Genomic DNA, 21,036 nt, shown 5'->3' on the forward strand with positions numbered 1-21,036 from the left:
TCAGTCACAGCCCATAAATTCTTTTGCCCTGGCCACAAGATCAGAGAGAGGCGTGTCGTACTCCATGAATCCTGCATCTCCCAAGAAGAGCATGTAGTTTTCAGCCTTTGATGGTGTTTGTTCTACCCTTGATAGTGCATTTATCATCCCGAATCCGTTGAAGCAATCCGCATAGCGAGAATTATACTCCATCAAGTGTATAACTTGCTCGAGTATAACTCTCCTGATCCCAGGACAATGAGCACTAGGTTTCATGTTTGCATTCACTGTGTCGACAAGCCTCTTCGCAAATCTCTGCTTAATCTGACCATTGTCTAGTTCTCTGGTAAAGTCTTCAGGAATAACTTTACATATCTGTGAACTAAGGCCAATCAGGATCTCTAGTTCTGCCCCATCCACGTCCAGTATTCTTTCCAACACCTGTAATGAGATGTATCATTATCAGTTAAAAACTGATGTATATCTCTATCTATAGTCCAGTGGTAAATGAGTGAGCAAAAATAAAGATCAAAATTTTACTGAAACCTTGCGCACAAGAACATACAAAACATGGTAAATTTTATTACCCATCTCTAATAGTGTACTTGTTGCTCGAATTAGCAGGGCTCACCTCTCTCAAGGTATGAGATAGCTCCTTCAAGTCTGACTCTCTGAGCTTGGATCGAGCATGCAGGCACAGATTACGCAGCAGGCTTGCCGCCACATATATGTACCTTCTATCATGGATCAAGATTTTGAGTTCCTTCATGATCCCTGGCTCCTTCGATATAACCAAGCAGTTTTGGACGCTTTGTATTGTCAGCATTGCCAGTGCTTGCCCGGCGACCTTCCGTGACAGGTGATCAGCATTGGTACTCATAGTTCCTTCTGAGTTGAAAAATGCCTGCATCAGCTTGGTGATGATCATTTGGAAGCGACCAATGTTCTGCCTTGTTTTCTCATCAACGGCAATATTTCTGAGGATTCCTGCCACCAACTTTCTCGATATGTGGTTGCTCTTGCCATCTCCAAGGATGTCTGAGAAGTTACTCAATAGAAAGGGGTGTTCTGTTATCTTGTACCGCAGTGTGATGCCGATTTCCCTGCCAATGCTTGTGAGCCTTTGCAGCACCTTCAGTGATGATTTGAGCAGGATCTCTGGTTGTGCCTTGGTATTCATCGTGTCAATTCTGCAGATTGTGAATCTTATGATCTTCGGGATGAGGTCAGCTGCTTTGCTGATCTCCACACAGTTGTCCTGGTCAACACCAGCAAGACTTTCAATAATTGACATCGCTATTGCAGGTAGAAGATCGTGGTCTGTCTGCAGCTGTTCCTTGGGTATTGACCAGAATTCTGAAATATGCTGCCAGCATCTGAGCACGCACGAGTTCTGTTTGTTCATGCCAACTTCTTGGGTTGATCTGCTTTCTGTTTCCAGCAGGATATCAGTGTCCCGAAGTTGAGCTTGTGTTTGGAATTGGTTATCAGCCACCTCTCTGCTATCTTCTGTATTCAGAACTGGATCTTGTCTTCGTTCGTGTTCATCATCAGTGTCTAGGAGTGGGTTTCCTCTTTCCAGTCTGCGATCAGCGTCAAGAAGTGCAGATACAAGCTGCATTGTACCAGGGATAGTGCCTGCACGGAGGTTCTTTGCAAGCTCTGCAGTGACCTTTGCGGCATATAATCTGATAGCTGTATCCTTTGGACTTGTCCAATCCAACATTCTGATTATTCTGGCCATCGTCTTGGTAGAAGTGGCGAGTTTTGAAAGGAGTTGTGCCTTGGTTGGTTGACTTTGCATAAAGTTGTGCATCATTCGTATCCCGGCGAGCTGATTCTTGGATGAATCCGAGTTCACAGAACCCATGGCAAAGGTGCTGAGGCTGATCTTCTTTGGAGCAAGCACACCCCCTTGCATGCATTTCTCTGACGCAAATGCGTAATACATATTGACAGATTTCATTCCCCACTGACCTTTAAATCCACCACCGCGGATGAGGGATCTTCGAGGGATGAAAGAAAAGAACTCAAACATGCAGGCCACGGCATAGAGTATTCCTTGTCCAAGCACCATCCCATAGAAGATTCTTAAAGAGGCTTTAATGTTTTTTTGGCCATCCTTGCTTTCATCATATGCAGCAGGCTGGCTAAGCTCATTTAATGCTAGCATGACCCGCACAACTGCTGCTGGAATCTGTAAGTTGCCAAATGACACTATCAATAGGGCACATACCTCGAATGTGATCATCATAGATCTCTCATTTTCATCAAGCATGTACATCAGCATCCCTAGAGCAGCAATCATGCACAGGTTTATAGTAACCTTGCGCCAAAATTCTTGTTTGCTGCCTAGAACATTGTCTACTAGTTTGCTGATTCTTTTGTAGCGCAGATTGCTTATTGTTGCTATGACCACTGCCACAAGTAGTACTGCAAACACTCCCCATTGAATCATGGACCGGTCTTTTGACATAGAGGGAGCTAGCAATACGATTGCAACTAATGGACTCCATAGAGTCCACAATGATGCGGCACGACATCCAATTGTATATGAGTCGTTTCAGAGCTCTTTGAAACAAAACAGTTATTAACCGGCCAAGTGCAAGTAGTAGTAGTGCCGCTGCCAATAAGAGCACATCGACCATCATCAAGTCCTTCCAGAGGAGCTTTGAGAGGAATTCCAGAATGCCAGAAAAACATGCAATCACAATCAGTCCACTCCAGCCAAGAGGCCTAAAAGCTCCTCTGGTATTGAAGAACAGTTGATAATCTAGTCTATTGTTGTCACGGGTGAACATCCTGAAATATGTATATGGTATGCTTAAATAAGAAGAACATAATACAAATCACAAACCTAAGAGATGTTTAAAGGGGTGTGGGTTTGGGTTTGCCTATGTGAAGGAGAGATGGAAAAAAAGTAACTGAACCACCTTCACACGTGCTCCAAAGCAAATAGAGTAAATGCAGTGAAAGTGAAAGAAAGAAGATGGAAAATATGGCTAATCTTATAGCCAACCCATGGTAAGAGTGACTGCTAATGATAATTCTTGATGACATGTCGACAGTGTATAATTATGAGTGTATTTTTTACACTAATTCCTCCATTGTTTGAACCGGATAATACCGGATATTCTGAGAAAATCACTTAGATCTTATCACTAATGACTAATAAATGCAAAAGATTGTAGTTCCCTTTGTTTTTTTTTGTTTCTGTGGGAAAAAGACCAAAATGGAGATAAATATGGAAATATGATGTGAGGAGATCAAGTCATATCAAAGGGAGGCACCACAGGCTAACAAGAGCAGAGATGACGTCTGGTACGAGCGTGAACGCTTGTACCAGGTGCCGCCGGCTTCGTGACGTTAGCCCTGACACACTTCATAAAAGCCTCAAGGCTCATTCGTAATAGAGAGGCCCGAAACAACCTCCACAGAGGAGAAAGATCGCCATTATCATCACGACCACCCAAAACCCTAGTCACTGCCATCTCCATCCTCGTAGGCATCCTCCCGATAGTTTGCCATACTTGTAATCGATCCATCGCATGCCGGGACATTGTAAGACTCTACAGTCACTCATCTTTCATCAATGCCATCTACAATGTTTTCCATCTGTGATTTGGTTGCAATGTGTGAGTAATCCCGTTAGGCCATGGGCTGAGGCCTGTGTGCTTGTGCAGTTCGTAATGACTTTGCTTTATTGAATGTTATTTATGTGTTGTCCGCAATGGATTTGTCTCTTGTCCTCTTCTCGTTCTAAGACTCCACAAAATCGGTGCTCAAAAGTTTGCAAGCAGCTAAAATGTTTGAGCATATTTGATGTCACAAAATTTCAGTATTTTTCGAAATTACGCCTTCATAAGGGATTTGAGTACACCCAGGAGTAAAAAAGCCACTCTCATTTGTACAGATGTCTTCACGATATAATACTGGAGTGGACAGAATGGTACCTAGCTAGAGTCCTAGACATTGTAAAACGGCCACATTTCTAGCAAATGATATACCTAAGTGTAGCCCATGGATCCACACAGGTTGATAGCTAGTGTTACTTTTTTTTTGGCAAGGGGATATCTAGTGTTACTAACAATGTTTGTTATTTACCATGATATATCAAAGTCACTAATTAATTCTTCTCCTCCCTATGGTTTGCAAAACCCAACAGCATATTAACTACTGTAATTTTGCAGCAGTGCCTTTTCTTTTTCAAAGATTAGCAACAGAAAAATGTAAAGATTTTGTTGTTGTTCTTTTGATCACACATGCCTCTTCAATTTGTACGCTTGTGCTTCTGTTTGATGTGATCGATCTTTGTTGTGATCAATGGTGCTTTCTTTTCTTTTGCAGGGCTTCGGTTTATGATCGACGCCGAGATCAATAGTTTGTGCAGAACTACTGTTTGTGCCACTAGTTCAGTTTAACTCATATAATAGCTTGCATTTACACTCAATAAACTTGAATAATATATTTATGTAAAGCTACCATGTGATCTTTAATTGTGATATATGTGTAAATGTGTTGTATTTTGCGGTGTAACATGTGAGATCCGTAATGATGTGATGTGTGTGTAATATGTGAAATCTGTAGTGTGTGGGTTATCTGGAATCTTTACGAAAGATGTGTGCGGATCTGCCTTTTTAAAGGGGAAATGCTTCCTATCACCTGATGGATGCTGCAATTTTATGCCTCGCTTATCGCCGTCCACGATGTAACAGTTTCTTTCTAGACTCTTCCCTGCGAGCCAGTGACAGCCATCCACAGCCCACGTTCTTATCCATCTCTAGTTTCATCCCATCCACAACCCAACAACCAAAGGCAGCCGGCGCCTGCTGCCATGGGGGGCGTGAGCTGCGACAAATCAAAGGATGATGGCGCTAGCTCAAGAAGGGAGGCACGGTGGAGGAGAAGGAAGGAGATCAGGTGGAGGGCCGATGAAGCAAGCTCTTCGTCATCAGCGAGCGGCAACCGGAGCTGCGCGAGGCAGAGGGTCGGTGACAGGCGGTGCTGGAGCGAGTGCTTAGTGGCTGCTACGGCGACATCCGACCAGAAGGCAGGAAGAAGCGAAGCGAGGCGACCATGGGAGCACGGCCGACCGATGGTGCTTCTGCAACACGGGCAATGTTGCATAAACAATGATGGTGCTTCTGCAACATGGATAATGGTGAAGAGACAACTATGGTGCTTCTGAAAAATAAACCGCAACAAGATTTTTGCTGCAAAGGTTTTCTGCAACAAGACATGTGTTACAAAGATTTCTGTAATAACAAGACCTCTATTGCAAAGATTTCTGCAACAACAACTCTATTGCAATGGTGAAAGATGTTGCTCTCCCGCACGATGGCATAACATCTAACAGCATGCGCGGCAGTGAATGTTTTCAAAAGATCCACCAGCCGACGCATAACATCGCCCTTTTTAAAGACCATGTGTGAATATCAGCGACTAGCCGGAATTATGGCCCTGTCGTTGGTATTTGCATATTGCAGCCCTGCCTGTCATTGCTATGCTTTCTCTAGGGGGTTGATAGGCGCTGGCGCCGGCCCAAACTTTGGACCGCTCGCACCCTGTCCGTTCAATTATTTGCTCCCAGCCATTCAGATCCGATCCTTCATTCGTCCCTAACCGGAATCCCGCACGATCTAAATCTCGCCCGTGCCATCCTTGGCCGACACTGGATCCCGTTGCCGGGATTCACAGGAAACTACCGCCGGGCGTCTCGCTGTCATGAAGAACGGATGTAGCAAAAAAGGTCGATGGTAGTAGCAATAATCCACATGGTTGCAACAAAAATGTCGAATCGCCATCGGCGGGTCCCAGCTAAGTTGTAAATGGATGTAGCAAAAACATCTTTAGTAGTAGCAAAAACGACGATGCTTGCAACAAAATGCCATCGCTACCGTTGTTGGGGTCGCAGCTACCATGAACTGATGCAACAAAAATTGGCCGCTGGTTGTAGCTTTTTTGCGGGCAGTTGCAGCTCTGGCGCATGAGGTTCTAGCTTCCACGCCCCACTGCTCGTCGTCGCAGCCCCGACGCTCACTGTCGCCGTCCGTCCACAGCTTCACCTTCGCCGCTTGTAGTAAAATGGTCATTGAGTTGTAGCTTTTTGGTTTCCCGGTTGTAGCTTTTTTCTTCTGCGGGATTCATCTTCACGGTCGCATGTAGCAAAACACAACGCCAGTTGGGGAGCTGGTTGTAGCTCGCAGTGGCGGAGCTACAGCAAGGCCGAATGGGCCGTGGCCCGCCCAGCCCATTCGATTTTTCTGTAGTGTATACTTACTTTTGGGCCATGAAACACCATCCCAATAGTTCTTTCCTACTGTCGGCCCGCCCAGTTTTTTGGGCCAAGCTCCGCCACTGGTAGCTCGCAGCTCCGGTGATGTCCCCTCCCATACCATCCCCATGTCAAGTGCACCCCGTCGTCGCAGCTTCTCGTGCCTTGGGTGTGCCTCGCCGCCGCAGTTATGCAACTCGTCCACCGGAGCTGGGAAAACTACTGGAGCTGGAGATTGTGCACTAGGAGAATTGCCTAAGTTGCGGATGGGGAAATCATTGGCCGTGCGGTGGACGACGACCTCAACGGCGAGATTGGGCTGCAGCGGGTAGGGGCGATGCGGGGCTCATCTCGCATGGACCCACGACATAGGAGCGCGGGGTAGCGGGTGACCGGTCGGAGCTTCGGCCGACGCACCGTCTCCAAACATTTTCCTTTCTCTACCGCCTTTTTGCTCTATAGGTGCTAAGCTTCTTGCATGTTTCTTTTATTGAATTTCTGGCAATGAAGAAAAAAGTGACTGGTTCTAGATCCGCAACCGCGATGCTTGTTTTTTTTTTGACAGTACTGCAAGAGGGATGTAAGAGTTAAATTTTGGCCACATGTATCTTTCCGATGCAAAGGCCGGGGATACCCTCCTTTTCAAAAAGATGTAAGAGTAAAATTTGTAGGCTGCAGCCTGCAAACATATTTTTGGAATGCTAAGTTGCTACCAACCCAGGTGCTGTATAACGGCATATATATACGTACGTACATACTCCTACATACCTTACGGCCTCTAAGAAAATTAAGGTTGTCGCGAACGCAAAATCACCATCGGAGGTGAGTTTGCTGGCGTAGCCGCCGAGCAGGACGACGGTGGCCCACGTGAATGCCAGCGTGCCAAGCGCGTTGCCCAGCCTCTCCATCAGCACAAAGGCAAGAACGAAGCGATTCAGCCATTTCTCCGGCGCGGCATCCTTGCCTTGCCCGGCGCCGCCGCCGGCTGTTATCTGGACAAGGTGCTCACCGCCGCCACCGCCGCCTCCGCCGTTGGCCATTGACCCCTTTAGCACCTCCGCTCAAGCTCAAAGAAGAAAACCTATCTCACTTGTGTAAATGGCTTCACCGGATGACAATGGGTAAAGTAGATTCCTAGGAACATAAAGGCCTTTGATTCAAGTAAAATTGTACAGTGCGTCGGTGCGATGACTCGCCGGTCAATGGGGTGGGCCAGCAACGCCAAAGGCGCCCTCCTGTTCCTCGCTCATTGCTACCGCGTAAACGCTGTGGAAAAAGAAGGAAAACCAGACGCGCACTGCGTGCGTGAAGGTACTTTGATTCCGCTGCAGAATCACCACAGCCACCGGCCCCGGCCGTGCTTCACCGCTCTGCACACTGTCTCATGCAGATGAAGGCATGGAACCACCGATGACTGATAGTTATCGTATGTGCAGTGCAACTGTATGTTCAATGTTCAGAGGGATTACATGTCAGTGTCCCAAGTATACTGAAAGTCTCAGGGCTCACACTTTTGGGCTGGTCTAATAGTTACTAAGAATTAGATTAGGGGATAAGTAAGTGACTAGGCTCTCCAGGAACAATATCCTACTCGATACAATATTGTGTGTCATAAGGGTGATACTATTGTCACGGTTTTGAAATCCTTTCCGCCTAATGTGACGTTCAGAAGAGATTTAATTGGTCCCAGACTTGAATCGTGGAACAATTTGGTCCAACGTCTGTTCTTGGTGCAACTGTCACAAGGAGCCGATAAATTTCGTTGAAACCTACACACGAGTGGTAAATTCTCGGTGGAGTCTATGTATAGAGCTTTGATCCAGTCAGATGTGCTATACTTTTTGAATTTGTACTTGGGTTTTGGCTATGTGCATTTTAGTTATGCAAAAGCCGGATGTAATACTTAAACTTTTTAAGTAATATTTAAAAAAATGTGACAAGAAAAGGCCAATCGGTCATGTAAATGAGATTTGGGATTCAACACACTTGTATTAGCTCAGAGGCTGGGTATATATACACTTGCAGAACCACAGCCGTGGCGAGAACCTGTGCCACTACCTCTACGAGCAATGCTACACTTACGGGAATTTTCTACGGAAAACACTTACGGGGCTGAGGTGGAGGCGCCAGGACTAATCACGGGCCGGTCCGCAGCTCCGTAAGTGTAGCATTTTTTGATACCTCTACCATTAAGCCCACTACGGCCACTAACACAGCACAACTGCTCGTGGCGACGACCGCGTCAACACCCGCACATACACAGTCTACGTGTGCTGACAGGTCATTACCCGCCCTTTGGCTTATAGTACAACGCTAATTCCAAGCATTTAGCTAGCTAGGCATGATGCCCACGTCTCATAAGAAAGCAACCTCGTACGCTCGATGAGCCGAGAGAACTGGGCATCGCCCTTTGGTCATTACTCGCCCGTTGGCTTAAGACGCTAATTCCAAGCATTTAGCTAGCTATACTAGCTAGCCATGACTCCCACTACTCAGAAGAAAGTAACCCCGTGCGCTCGATGAGCTGAGAGAACTGGGTATCTGTCCCCTCGCAGCAGGCAGGCGCGTCTTCTTTGCGCTCCTTCCGTGCGAATCCTGCTGCACAGCTGCACACAACACACCACGCCATTGCGATGATGCCATTGACAGGGGCACCAAAAGTCGCTCGTCCATCACTGGTTTGGCATCCAGCGAGCTGAGCATCTCCGGACGAACATGGCTAGACGGTGACGCGGTGTCGGGCTTTAGCCGCGTGTGGGCGCGGGAAAGAGAAGGCAGGTGCGCGTCTCCGCGGCGGGCCCTGAGCAGAGCGAGGGCGGCATGTAGAAGTGGCTCCTTCTCGCAGACTACAGCCGCGCGGAGGAGACGCACATGCGCTCTGCGACACTGCCACCCCGGCGGTGCAAGGGATAGGCCGCGCAACGCGGAGATTTCGCTCCTGCTTCCCGGCCGTGAGTACAGTAGGACTGTAGGGGACGGCCCTCGCGGAGGTTTTGTGCCAAGGATTAACTAGGGTTGCAGTTGTCCTATTTCCTACTCAAAACCAAATCAGGCGATGCGAGTTCGTTTTGGCGAGTTGTAGCGCCACCCCCTCACTACGCCGGATTACAGACTTTCCTGACCATCTCCATTGACAAGCCCTAATATTGCCCTATCTGTTCGGTTTCGCTCATGGATCGATCACACCAAAATATCACGAACGCAACAAACATTTTTAGCCAATGGCCCGTACCGTGACTCTATTTTCTCTTTATTTCTTTTCTCAACTCATGGTACCAAAAATATATTAGGGAACACTTCGTGCACCGGGTACCCTGATATGGAACATCAGTTCTATACTAACGTCCTCAGAGAGCTTTAGTTAGGCACCATGGAAATGGGAATGTATGCAATATCATCTTATAATAATGGACGTCTATACTCTTCCTTTTTCTTTTGAGGGGTACGTCTAAACTCTTCCACCAAGCACATATGAGGGGTACGTCTAAACTCTTCCACCAAGCACATATGAGGGGTACGTCTAAACTCTTCCACCAAGCACATATGTGATTTCTGTTAGTTATCTTCGGTCCGTGGAGCCAAAAATACCACTGACGGACCTGGCGCCTCTCATATGATGAGAAAACAATAAAAAAAATGCCGACATGCCATGTGGCAAACCCAGCCCACGGGCGTACCTAACCATTAGCAATCACACAGTCACAATAGAGCAACTAGTTGTCAAGCGCTCCTTCAGGAGCCTCCCAACGACCACTTAGGACGCACTCTCAGCTGTCGCCACATGTCGCGCTCTGGGTGCTTCCTTAGAATTTTGTTTGTTTTATTATTCCGCACGCGTTTTTGGGTTTTTAGATGCTTTTTTCCTTTTTCTCGACTATTCAGTTTTTCACCGGTCATTTCTAGCTTTTCGACAGAAAACAATTCAATTTTTTTGCGTGAAAAAACACAGTTATTTTTTGCTTCTATAAAAGACACGATTTTGCTTCCGTAAGATACACGATTTTGCTTCCGCGAAAGGCATGGCCGTACCTCTTAAAAATGAAAAAAAAACACGTTTTTTTTTGCAGGAGAGGCACGGTTTTGCTTCCGTAAGAGAGGTACGGTTCTGCTTCCCCGAGAGGCATTGTTTTACTTCCTCTAGCCGTGCCTTTCAAAAATGGAAAGAAAACATGTTTTCTCTAAAAAAATTTCCTTCCGCAAGAGGCATGGTTTTTGCTTTCGTGAGAGGCGGCCATACCTCTCGGAAATGAAAAAAATATATTTTTCTCCTTCCATAAGAGGCACGGTTTTACTTCCGCAAGAGGCACGGCCGTGCCTATCGAAAACGAAAAAAACCCGCATTTTCTCTTTTTTTTTCTTTCGCGAGAGGCACGATTTTGCTTCTGCGAGAGACACAGTCGTGCCTCTCAGAAAAGGCTTCCGAAAAGGAAAAACACGTGCTCCCGGTTCGGTTTTTTCGTCGTTTAAAAAAAAGTCAAAACCTATCAATATGGGACCTGATTTTGAAGATCTCGACACGAGAAATCCAACAGTGAAAACGGTTCGAGATTTGGACGCACGGTTTTAGAGATAAAATATTTTGAGCAAATAGATCGATGAAAAAAGGGAAAACTCCTAGGTTGCGACAGGTGACGCACATGTAGGGCCTATTTGGTTCATGCGTAACTTTGCCACAACTAACCTAGGCAAAGTATGGCTGTCAGAAAAAGTGTGACTAACAAAATGGCCACCACAAGTGTGGCAAGATTTGGCAAAAAAATTGAGCCTATGTGATGTAGACCAAACCTCGTTGTGAGATCCGATCTATTGTTGCAGCCCGATCTTTCACGACCCTCCACCTTCAGTAGTAGCAACCTCTCGCCCGCGCACGCGATATACACGAAGTAGAGGGTTTGAACCTTACGGCTCAGCACGAGAAAACCAGTCTCGACGACGGTACTCACGCACAAAACAATTTCCATGAAGAGAAATCGCAACACAGAGATTTTCTAAACCTTCCTCCAAAACTTAGAGATTTTTAGACAGCTTCCCCCAAAACTCGATACATGTATTTACCCTAAAAACACATCGTGTCTATCATAAAAATATAACCTCCTCTTACATGTGACGCACCTTGGCTTTATATATCAGCCGACACCTAACAAAGTTGGAAACCAAATATATTTCTATCCTAGACTTGCCCGGCAACACAAAAAAATAAATAAACTTTAAACTGACTTGGACTCTACCGTCCGGATGACTTGCATGCAAGCATGCAATCTTTTACAAGCCAATTTAAATAACATAACGTGCACTAATATGGACTGATGCGCCATACATCATCAAGTGCATCTCTATCCGCAGGTGGGCCCCATACGACTTCTTTTAATGTAAGCTGATCACGTATTAACAATCCATTCCATACACGCTCTTTCCATGGTAAGAAGAGGAATACGAAATAATATATATATTTGATCCTCACGTAGCAACTGATCTTGGTTAGCAAACACACAAGATACATCATGGACTCCTTGATGCCTTCTTGTAAACGTGGCTCACCAAAATAGTTGGAATATTCTTTTCCTTGTTTTTCTTCTAATGCATGAAAGTCTAATGCATGAAAGTCTAACGCACAAGAAAGTATCATCTCAACCTGAACATGCTTCTCATCTTTCCAAATGCACATGGTCTGCAACGATTCAGCGTGCATGCATGTATCTTTTATGAGCGGTTGCTCATCTACGTAACTTAACAGCGGGCACTTTGACATATATGTACTTTTGGACACAATCGGCTTCTGGCGAAACATCGACGACCTTAGTGTCTATACTACAACAGGTCGCATCACTATGACATGTGGGCCATACAACTAGAAAAGTGTGGCATGCCATAAGTGTGGCAATGAACCAAACACATGCCTAAGATGTTGTGGCATGACTAAAGTTAGGCGTGGCAACCTTAGGCTGGGAACCAAACAGGCCCGTAGTGCGTCACTTGTCGCAACCTGGAGAGATGAGAGTAGTCTCTGGAGTGAGTACTTCTTAATTAGTGATTTCACCGTCGCAAATAATATGTATCACTTATTACGATACATATTAAAGTGATCGCCCACTATATCGCTCTTGGTAGGCCGGTCCATTAGCGGGGAGCAGGGAGGGTGCTCTAGCTGTTTTTATCCATGGTTTTTCGAAGCTTCTAGCTGGTTTTCTCTTCGGTTTATTTCAATTGTTTTCTTTACCGGCCTTGTTTTCTTTTATTTCTGTTTCTTCTTCTTCTCTTTTCTTCACTATTTTGTCTTTTTCAAAAATTCATAAATTTCAGTAATGTTCAGAATCTTAAAAATGTTTGAAATTTTAAACAATGATTTGGATTACAAAAAATGTTCTTATTTTTCAAGAACTGTTCACAATTTCAAAAAATGTCCACGTTCTCTAAAAAATGCCCAAATTTTTTCAATGTTCACAAATTTCAAAAATTGTCACAGTCTTGGAAAGCTTTTGTGTTTTCCAGAAAGAACCACAATTTCCAGAAATTTTTCACAAATTTCAAAATTTGTTCACATTTTTTAAAAGTTTTAGTGTTATAAATTGTTTTCGGATTTTAAAAAATCACAATTTCTGAAAATGTTCAAAAAATTTAGAAAATGTTCACGTTTTTAAACAATGTTTGTGTTTTCAAAATAGTTCACAATTTTCAAAAACTGTTCACTTTTTTTATTCGCGAAGATTTTTCAAAATCAAGAACATATTTTGATACCAATAAATTTGTTTGCACAATTTTTATTAAAATTTATGAACTTTTTTGAATTAGCGAACGTTTTCAAATTTGCGAATTCATAGAAAAATCTTGTTAGAAAAACTCAAAATTTTAAAAAAGAGCAAATGCGAATGAGCAGCCGGCACTGGCGTGCGGCCGTGTGGGACGGGAGGTTCCGGTTATATAAGACGTGGGCACAACACCTTCTCGGCAACTGCGCATCCACAATGTCACCGCGCGTCACATCGCGCTCTGCACATGCAACACCATACTTGAGGTCAGTTCTGGAACCAGCCTGCCGCTCGCCTCCCCAGGGCGCAGTCAACCGTGTCGTCACCGTTGAGATCGACCTGCACTCCACGCCCCCCCCCCCCTACGATTCCACTCCGGCCAGTGGCGCAACCTGCAACCACGCCGCACCTCATTGGCACTCCTCTCCTTTCTTTGTCGACTCTCTTCTCAGGTCAGAACCGCAAAAATGGCTCCCGTTGAGCCACCTTGCTAGCTACTGCGGCCGGTGCCGGACCCAAGCAAGCGTGCACAGGATTGGTCGTGCCTATTATGTAGTCAGGTTTTTTTAACGGATCTGTTGTGAGGTGAGAGAGACGTAAAGAAAAAGGGAAGAAAGATGGATATGACGCGTGTGTCTGAATAGTCCGTAAGAGGAGTAGGTTATCCCGCCCCGCAAAAAAAAAGGAGTAGGTTATCTCGGTCGGGGTTGTCCTTTTCCTGGTGCGACAAATAGGTTCAGGGTTTGAATTGGGCGGGATCACTGAATATAGGGTGTCGACTTCAGGGAGTTGGAGTTCAGGCTTTGATCCGGACCGCCTCTACAAAATCAAACCAGGGTTTAAAATACTACTAGACATTACTGGCGACCGAGCGAGGCGCAATAATGGGCCGGTCCACCGAGCGCCTCGCGCGAGCGACGCGCTGTGTGTGTGTATTGCTCGCAACGAGCGATACACAGCAGCGCCCACGCCGCACCGAACCCCCGCCTCTCCGCCGCCGCCGCGTGAAGACGCACTGGAGGTCGCCGTCGCCGTGTCAAGCGCGCCGCACTGCACGTCATCCGAGCCACCACCTTCCTCGCGTGGAGCTCGTCGTCGCTGCCCTGCTCTTGCCACTGGCGTGTGGGGCCAGAGGGGGGAGGCATCCTCAGTGGCCTGCGACGCCACCCGCGTCATCGAGCTCCGCCACCGGCCTGCTATGGGCAAGGGCGGTCAGGTCGAGCGGTGGTGGTGGAGGAGGAGTTTGATTTGATTTCAAGGTGAATGTCCAGTCATCAACTGTTCTGCAACTTCTGCTGCTTCCAAAAGAGGGAGAGGTAATGCTATTGCCATAGTACTGCTTGATCCCTGCTTGCTCATGGGAACCCCGTAAGCTAGCCATTGTTTCTACCTTTGACGTGCTCATGTCATCTAGCAATCCCGGGATAGTTTACAAAGTGATGATTCAACTGCATCATGTACTGATGTACATCCTGTGGTTAGTTATCTGCCTTATTATTCCTGGATTACAAGCACTGGCTTTGTATCTGCATTCAGTGCATCGATCAGCTTGTCCATGTTTTTTTTTCCCATTCTGGCACTACTAGTATATTGCTTCAGAGCTTGATCAGAATATTCAGAGATGACATTAGATATTCATGGACGGAATTTTACTAAGTCATCTAGTTTTATCCCCTATGCCTCAGGCACTCTTTCCAACATCTGTCGATGAAGTGACAGCGAAACGAATACAACCAGGAGTGTGACGCAAATATAAAGGACTCATTTGATCTATAGAAGCTGCAAATGGAAGGTCTGACCACAGAAAAAGTAAATACAAGTTATCTGAGACCGGCTCTTGGGTGCTTACACGGAACTTGCAGACTTTCCTGCAACATATCCATGCCTGTCTGCGCGAAGCACACTTATCAGTAGGAAGCAATTCTGCAGTATCTGTGCTGTAACATGATGCCATCTTCTTCTCTTTAATAGTGATGCCCTATTTATTTGTTTTTAAATGCAACCCTTATTTTGTGCACAGGTGTTTGTTTTGTAGCGGTGCTGATCTTAATCAGCTGAATAATCCACAGCATTGTTTCACAAACAGTTGAAGACAAATTAATAAGCATTTAAATTACAAATAATGCCTGGTAGAAGACAAGGCAGAGAAATAAAATACAGATAAAATGATATGATTATCCTTTATCCTCACTGCAAACAATTTTTCATTCATTCAAGAAAGACAAAGTAGAAGTCCACCTACCATGGCACATGCGGCCTTCCTCTATGGCGGCATGTACTGTTCATGCTCAAACTGCTTTGGAACGGGGACGACAGTACATGCCACCATCCCCTATGCTGACACATACCGTTTATGTGGTTGAACCGTAATTTGTGAAATATAGTAAAAAAATAAAAAATCTGGAATTTTTGGCACCAAAGATCCTCAAGCGTACTAAGCTTCTTTTTGCTCGATTTGTTTGTTTTTCAGAGCTCTCCTATGTCATCTCAACACCAAAATATGCATGCATCTAGAATATTGGATCATCTTTCGTGCCAATTTTTTTAATATGTTATTTTATTTTTCTACTGTTTTTTCAAATTACGCTTCATCCTCCATGTTTTTCAATTTTTTTTGTTATTTTCTGAATTATGTTCATCCTTGCGAACATCACATGCCGCCATCACCATCAGGGATGGCGGCTGTAATGTGCGCTGCCTAGTACTGTCGTAGTTCATGGAAACTGTTGTTGCATATGAACTATACATGAATAGTACATGCTTCCATATGGGATAGCGGCATTTGCCACGTGTCATATGGCCAGCTAGCGACAGGTTAGATTTGACAATAATATCAGCACGGGATCTTTTCTGCCAATTCGTTGGTGCGGGTGGTCCTTTATACAAAAAAGCATGATGGATACGGACGAGGAAGGACATGGACGTAGATCACTTGGAGTTTAATTCATTGTTTGATTTTCAGAATAATCTTCCCTAAAATTATATAGCCACGGTTACAATGACTTGGTAGGTAAGAAACTTTAAAAGGAACTTAATAGACTTGGACTCTTAATAGACATGGATACAGTAGGGAAACCTTCTACGGGACTAAAACCCTACTATAAAAGTCTTAAACTCTTAATCCCTATTCTCCTGCGCCTGGGCCATAACACAGCGCAACGCGTACATTTTTTTTGCTATGGCGACAAAATTGGATAAAGGCACGTTGTACTTCATAAATCCTTCATCACCCAAGAAGAGCCTGTAGTCCTCAGCCTCTGACAGTGTTTGTTCTACCATTGATAATGCTTCTGTCATCCTGAATTCACTCAAGCAATCTGCATAACTAGAATTGCACTCCATCAAGTGTATGATTTGCTCAACTATCACCCTCCTGATCCCAGGACAATGAGTGCTAGGTTTCATATTTTCATTCAGTGTGTCGATAAGCCTCTTCAGAAATCTCTGCTTAATCTGACCATTGTCGAGTTCACGGGTGAAGTCTTTAGGATTAACTTTACATATCTGTGAACTAAGCCCAATCAGGATCTCTAGTTCTGCCCCATCCACGTCCATTATTCTTTCCCACACCTGTAAATGAGATGTACCGTTACCAGTAAAGAAAATGATGTATAGCTTTATCTATATAGTACAGTGGTAACTAAATGAGCAAATGTACTGGTCAAATTTTCATGATGACATGTCAAATATATGTAAAGCACTTGTTGCTTGAAGTAGCGGGGCTCACCTCTCGTAAGGTATGACATAGCTCCTTCAGGTCTGAGTCTCTGAGCTCGGCTTCACTGTGCAGGCACAGATTACGCAACATGCTTGCCGCCACATATATGTACCGTTTATCATGGATCAAGATTTTGAGTTCCTTCATGAACTCTGGCTCCTTCAGTATAACCAAGCAGTTTTGAACACTTTGTACTGTCAGCATTGCCAGTGCTTGCCCGGCGACCTTCCTTGACAAGTGATCAGAATTGGCACTCATGGTTCCTTCTGCACTGAGAAATGTCTGCATCAGCTTGGTGATGATCATTTGGAAGCGACCAATGTCCTGTCTTGTTTTCTCATCAATGGCAATGTTTCTGAGTATTCCCGCCACCAACTTTCTCGATATCTGGCTGCTCTTGTCGTCTCCAAGGATGTCTGAGAGGTTACTCAGTAGGAAGGGGTGTTTCGATATCTTGCACCGCAGTGTGATGCCAATTTCCCCGCCAATGCTTGTGAGCCTTTGGAGTACCTTCAGTGATGACTTCAGTAGGATCTTCTGTTCTATATCAGTATTCATTGTGTCACTTCTGTAGCTTGTGAATCCTATGATCTTCGAGATAAGATCAGCTGCTTTGCTGATCTCCACACAGTTGTCTTGATCACAACCAGCAAGATTTTCAATAATTGTCATGGCCAGTGCAGGGAGAAGATCATGGTCTGTCGATGGTTGTTCATTGGGAATTGGACGTAATTCTGAAATCCACTGCCAGCATTTGAGTATGTAGTTATGTTTGTCGTTGCAAGCTTGTTGGGTCGAGCAGTTTTGTGTTTCCTCGAGCAGATCATCAGTGTCTTGAACTGGGTTGGGCCTTTGCCCTTGGTTATCAGCTACATCCCTTACCGTATGATGATATCCTTGCTCTTGGTTACCTTCCAGAAATGGAGCTTGTCTTTCTTCGTGTTCATCATCGGTGTCTAAGAGTGGATTTCCTCTTTTCAGTCTGCTTTCAGCGTCAAGAAGTGCAGATACAAGCTGCATTGTACCAGGGATAGTGCCAACACGGAGATTCTTTGCAAGCTCCACCATGACCTTTGCGGCATATAATCTGATAGCTGTATCCTTTGGACTTGTCCAATCCAACATTCTGATTATTCTGGTCATCGTCTTGTTAGAAGTGGCGAGTTTTGAAAGGAGTTGTGCCTTGGTTACTTCACTTTGCAGAAAGTTGTGCACCACTTGTACCCCGTAGAGCTGATTTTTGGTTGAATCTGATTTCTCCAAAAAAAAATCCGACTTCACAGAATCCATGGCAAAGGTGCTGAGGCTGATCTTCTTTGGAGCAAGAACACCCCCTTGCTTGCATTTCTCTGACGCATATGCATAATACATATTGACAGATTTCTTTCCCCACTGAGCATTAACTCCAACACGGCAGGCGAGGGATCTTCGAGGGATGTAAGAGAAGAACTCGAACATGCAGGCCATGGCATAGAGTATTCCTTGTGCAAGCATAATCCCATAAAAGATTTTTAGAGATGCTTTAATGTTTTGTTGACCATCAAGTTTTTCATTGTATGCAGGCTCAGTACTACGATCTACTAGGGTAAACCCACCTGATGCTAGAATGACACGCACAACTGCTGCTGGAATCTGTAAGTTGCCAAATGACAGTATCACTAGTGCACATACTTCAATTATGATCATCGTTGATGTTTCATGTTCATGTGCACCAAACATGTACACCAGCATCCCTAGAGCAGCAATCATGCACATGTTTATAATAACTTGACACCAAGATTCTTGTTTGCTGCCTGGAAGACTGTCCACAAATTTATTGGTTCTTCTGACGTGCAGATTGCTTATTGTTGCTACGAGCACTGCCCCAAGTAGTACTAAGAACACTGCCCATTCGAACAACGAGTGGTCTTTTGATATAGAGGGAGCTAGCAATACGATTGCAACTAATGGACTCCCTAGTGATGCAGCACTACGCATCGGATACCATACTCCTGGTGACACCTCAGATAATGACCGGACAAGTATTGGACTCAATAAGAGCACCATGCTAGCGATCCGATACTTCATCCAGATGATTTTCAGCACACCACAAAAACAGGCAATTACAGTCAGTCCACTCCAGCCAATAGGCTTAAATGCTCCTCTGGTATTAAAGAACAGTTGATAATCTAGTCCGTTCTTGTCGCGGCTGCACATCCTGAAATATGAATATGGTATCATTAGATGAAAAGGACATAATACAAACCTAGAATAGTTTTTTTTTAGGGTCCAGAATAGCTAAATGTAAAAAAAGTTGCCTGGATTTCGATGTTGGGTCAGTCGATTTGTGGCAGAAGGAAGGAGACGAGATGCAGCACCAAAGCCGCAGACTATCCATGGGAGGCTCGGGGATGACAGGAAGGCCTCTATGGGCCTGGCGCTAGCCAATTCTCCCTTGCGAACTCGATCGATTCAGCTGGATACGCTAATTTACTCAAAAAAAAAAAACTGGATACGCTAATTGTTTCTCAAAAAAAAAAAAAAACTGGTTACGCTAGTTATGGAGGGTGCTCAAGATCCCTTATGTGGGGAAGCAATAGCTTGTACAGAAGCCTATGCCTTGCTCAAGATCAAGGAGTTATGTCGGTACAGGTAGCCTCTGATTGCCAAGGTGTGATCCGAAATATTCATGATGGAAATCTTGGAGAAAATGCCATGATCATAAACGAGATTTCAGACCTTAGAACGATAATTTCTGGAGTTATCTCAAAACATGTCGTGAGTTTTATACATGACCGCTATATGTGGCGTTTGGAGCCCCCGGGCTGTGTAAACAGAACCATTAGTAATACGGTTTGGGTGTTTCCCCTAAAACAAGGCTGGATACGCAAGAAAGAATTCTCCAAAAAAAGGCTGGATACGCAAGTACTCCCTCCGTTCCAAATTACTCGTCGCTGAAATGGATGTATCTAGAACTAAAATACATCTAGATACATCCATACGTGCGACAAGTAATTCAGAACGGAGGGGGTACTTTTGTAGACATATCTCCCTCCAAGCCCAACTGATTGCGATTATATATCCCTAAAAAACCTGATTCAATTCTGCTAGCTCGACGGATCAAGACGACCGCACGGAGCAAGGCGGCGACTGGCAGACCCAACGGCGTTTGCAAGGCAGCGTCGCAGCGCCAGCCAGCCAATGCCCCAAGCCGAAGCAGCCGACGGCAGAGCGCCCGGATATATCACAGATCGGTTTATCACTTCAAGGGCACTTAAGCCAAAAGCCTATTTCCTAAAGCACATACATGTGCTTTAAGTATTGCACATCTAAGTCGTATGTCATTGATTTTATGCTAAGATTCGTGCAAGCATTACTTTTGTCTCTTTTCTTTTTCTTTAGTCTATTTGTTTGTTGAATAATTATAATAATGAGTATTCATGTTCATCTCCGTAAACTGTATTGAATAATTACATTTTCTCCATTAGTTTGTCTTGACAAAGACTATGGTGAATAATTACACTTTTCATCGGTTTATCCTCACAAACACTATATTGAATAGTTGTATTGATTTTCTTCTTTTCATCTTTTGTGTACATGTGCATCAGTTCATCTATCGAGTGATTAGTTGCTCAAGTTATCACACATCTAAGAATTTCAAGATAGCTGCTCGTTCAAAATTCAGGGATTGATCTCCTTCTGTTTTATTATCTTGATGATAAACATATATTTTATATAATGTTTGAATTCATTGTTATTACATTTGTTTGGTTTATAAAAAAGAAGAATCATGCATCCCAGCTACTCCCTCCGTTCCAATGAATAATGCGTATTTCATTTTGTTAAGACGGGACTTTGACCAATAATTACTCTTTTAATATATGTTTATGTGATACAAAATCATTATCATAACAAAGTACTTTCAAATATGAATCTAGCGACACAAATTTCATGTCATATAACCATCTATATATGGAGTAATTATTGGACAAATATATGTCTTAACAAAACAAAATAGGCCTTACTTTTAGGAATGGAGGTAGTATGGTTCTAGTGTTGAAAAACCTAAGAAGAGACATGTTTAGTTTATTTCTTTAGTACTACCCTTACTCTTTAAGCATTGATGTTTGATACATTTCAAAATATGTACGAATATACACAAATTTAAAGTTATATAATTAAGTGAGAGTATGATTTAATTACAATAATTATGTAACTAAAAAAAATAGGGCCCCATTTTACATATTGCACCAGGGCCCCAAATTTTTGGAGACGGCCCTGGGGTGCACGTGGTCCGGGCTCGCCAAAGAAACCGGAATTTGGGGGTACAGAGAGATGGC

General features: G+C 44.3%; 2 protein-coding genes across 2 annotated transcripts in view; both read right to left on the minus strand.

Annotated features, from left to right (window-relative positions):
- Positions 1–7,293, minus strand: LOC119360701. Its single transcript, XM_037626228.1, has 3 exons — positions 7,022–7,293; positions 567–2,534; positions 1–409 (listed from the first exon to the last, which is right to left on the minus strand). The coding sequence occupies exons 1-3, from the start codon at positions 7,291–7,293 to the stop codon at positions 1–3; spliced, it is 2,649 nt and encodes an 882-aa protein (XP_037482125.1).
- An 8,644-nt stretch (positions 7,294–15,937) lies between these two features.
- Positions 15,938–21,036, minus strand: part of LOC119367420 — a 23,165-nt gene continuing 18,066 nt past the window's right edge. Inside the window, exons 2-3 of the mRNA XM_037632937.1 lie at positions 16,727–18,914; positions 15,938–16,569 (exon numbers count right to left, since the gene is read on the minus strand). Coding sequence (XP_037488834.1) covers positions 16,117–16,569; positions 16,727–18,914 — 2,641 coding nt within the window. The 3' untranslated portion in view covers positions 15,938–16,116. The remainder of the gene's footprint in view (positions 16,570–16,726; positions 18,915–21,036) is intronic.

Source organism: Triticum dicoccoides, chromosome 2B (genome assembly GCF_002162155.2).
Source record: "Triticum dicoccoides isolate Atlit2015 ecotype Zavitan chromosome 2B, WEW_v2.0, whole genome shotgun sequence".
Classification (NCBI taxonomy): domain Eukaryota; kingdom Viridiplantae; phylum Streptophyta; class Magnoliopsida; order Poales; family Poaceae; genus Triticum; species Triticum dicoccoides.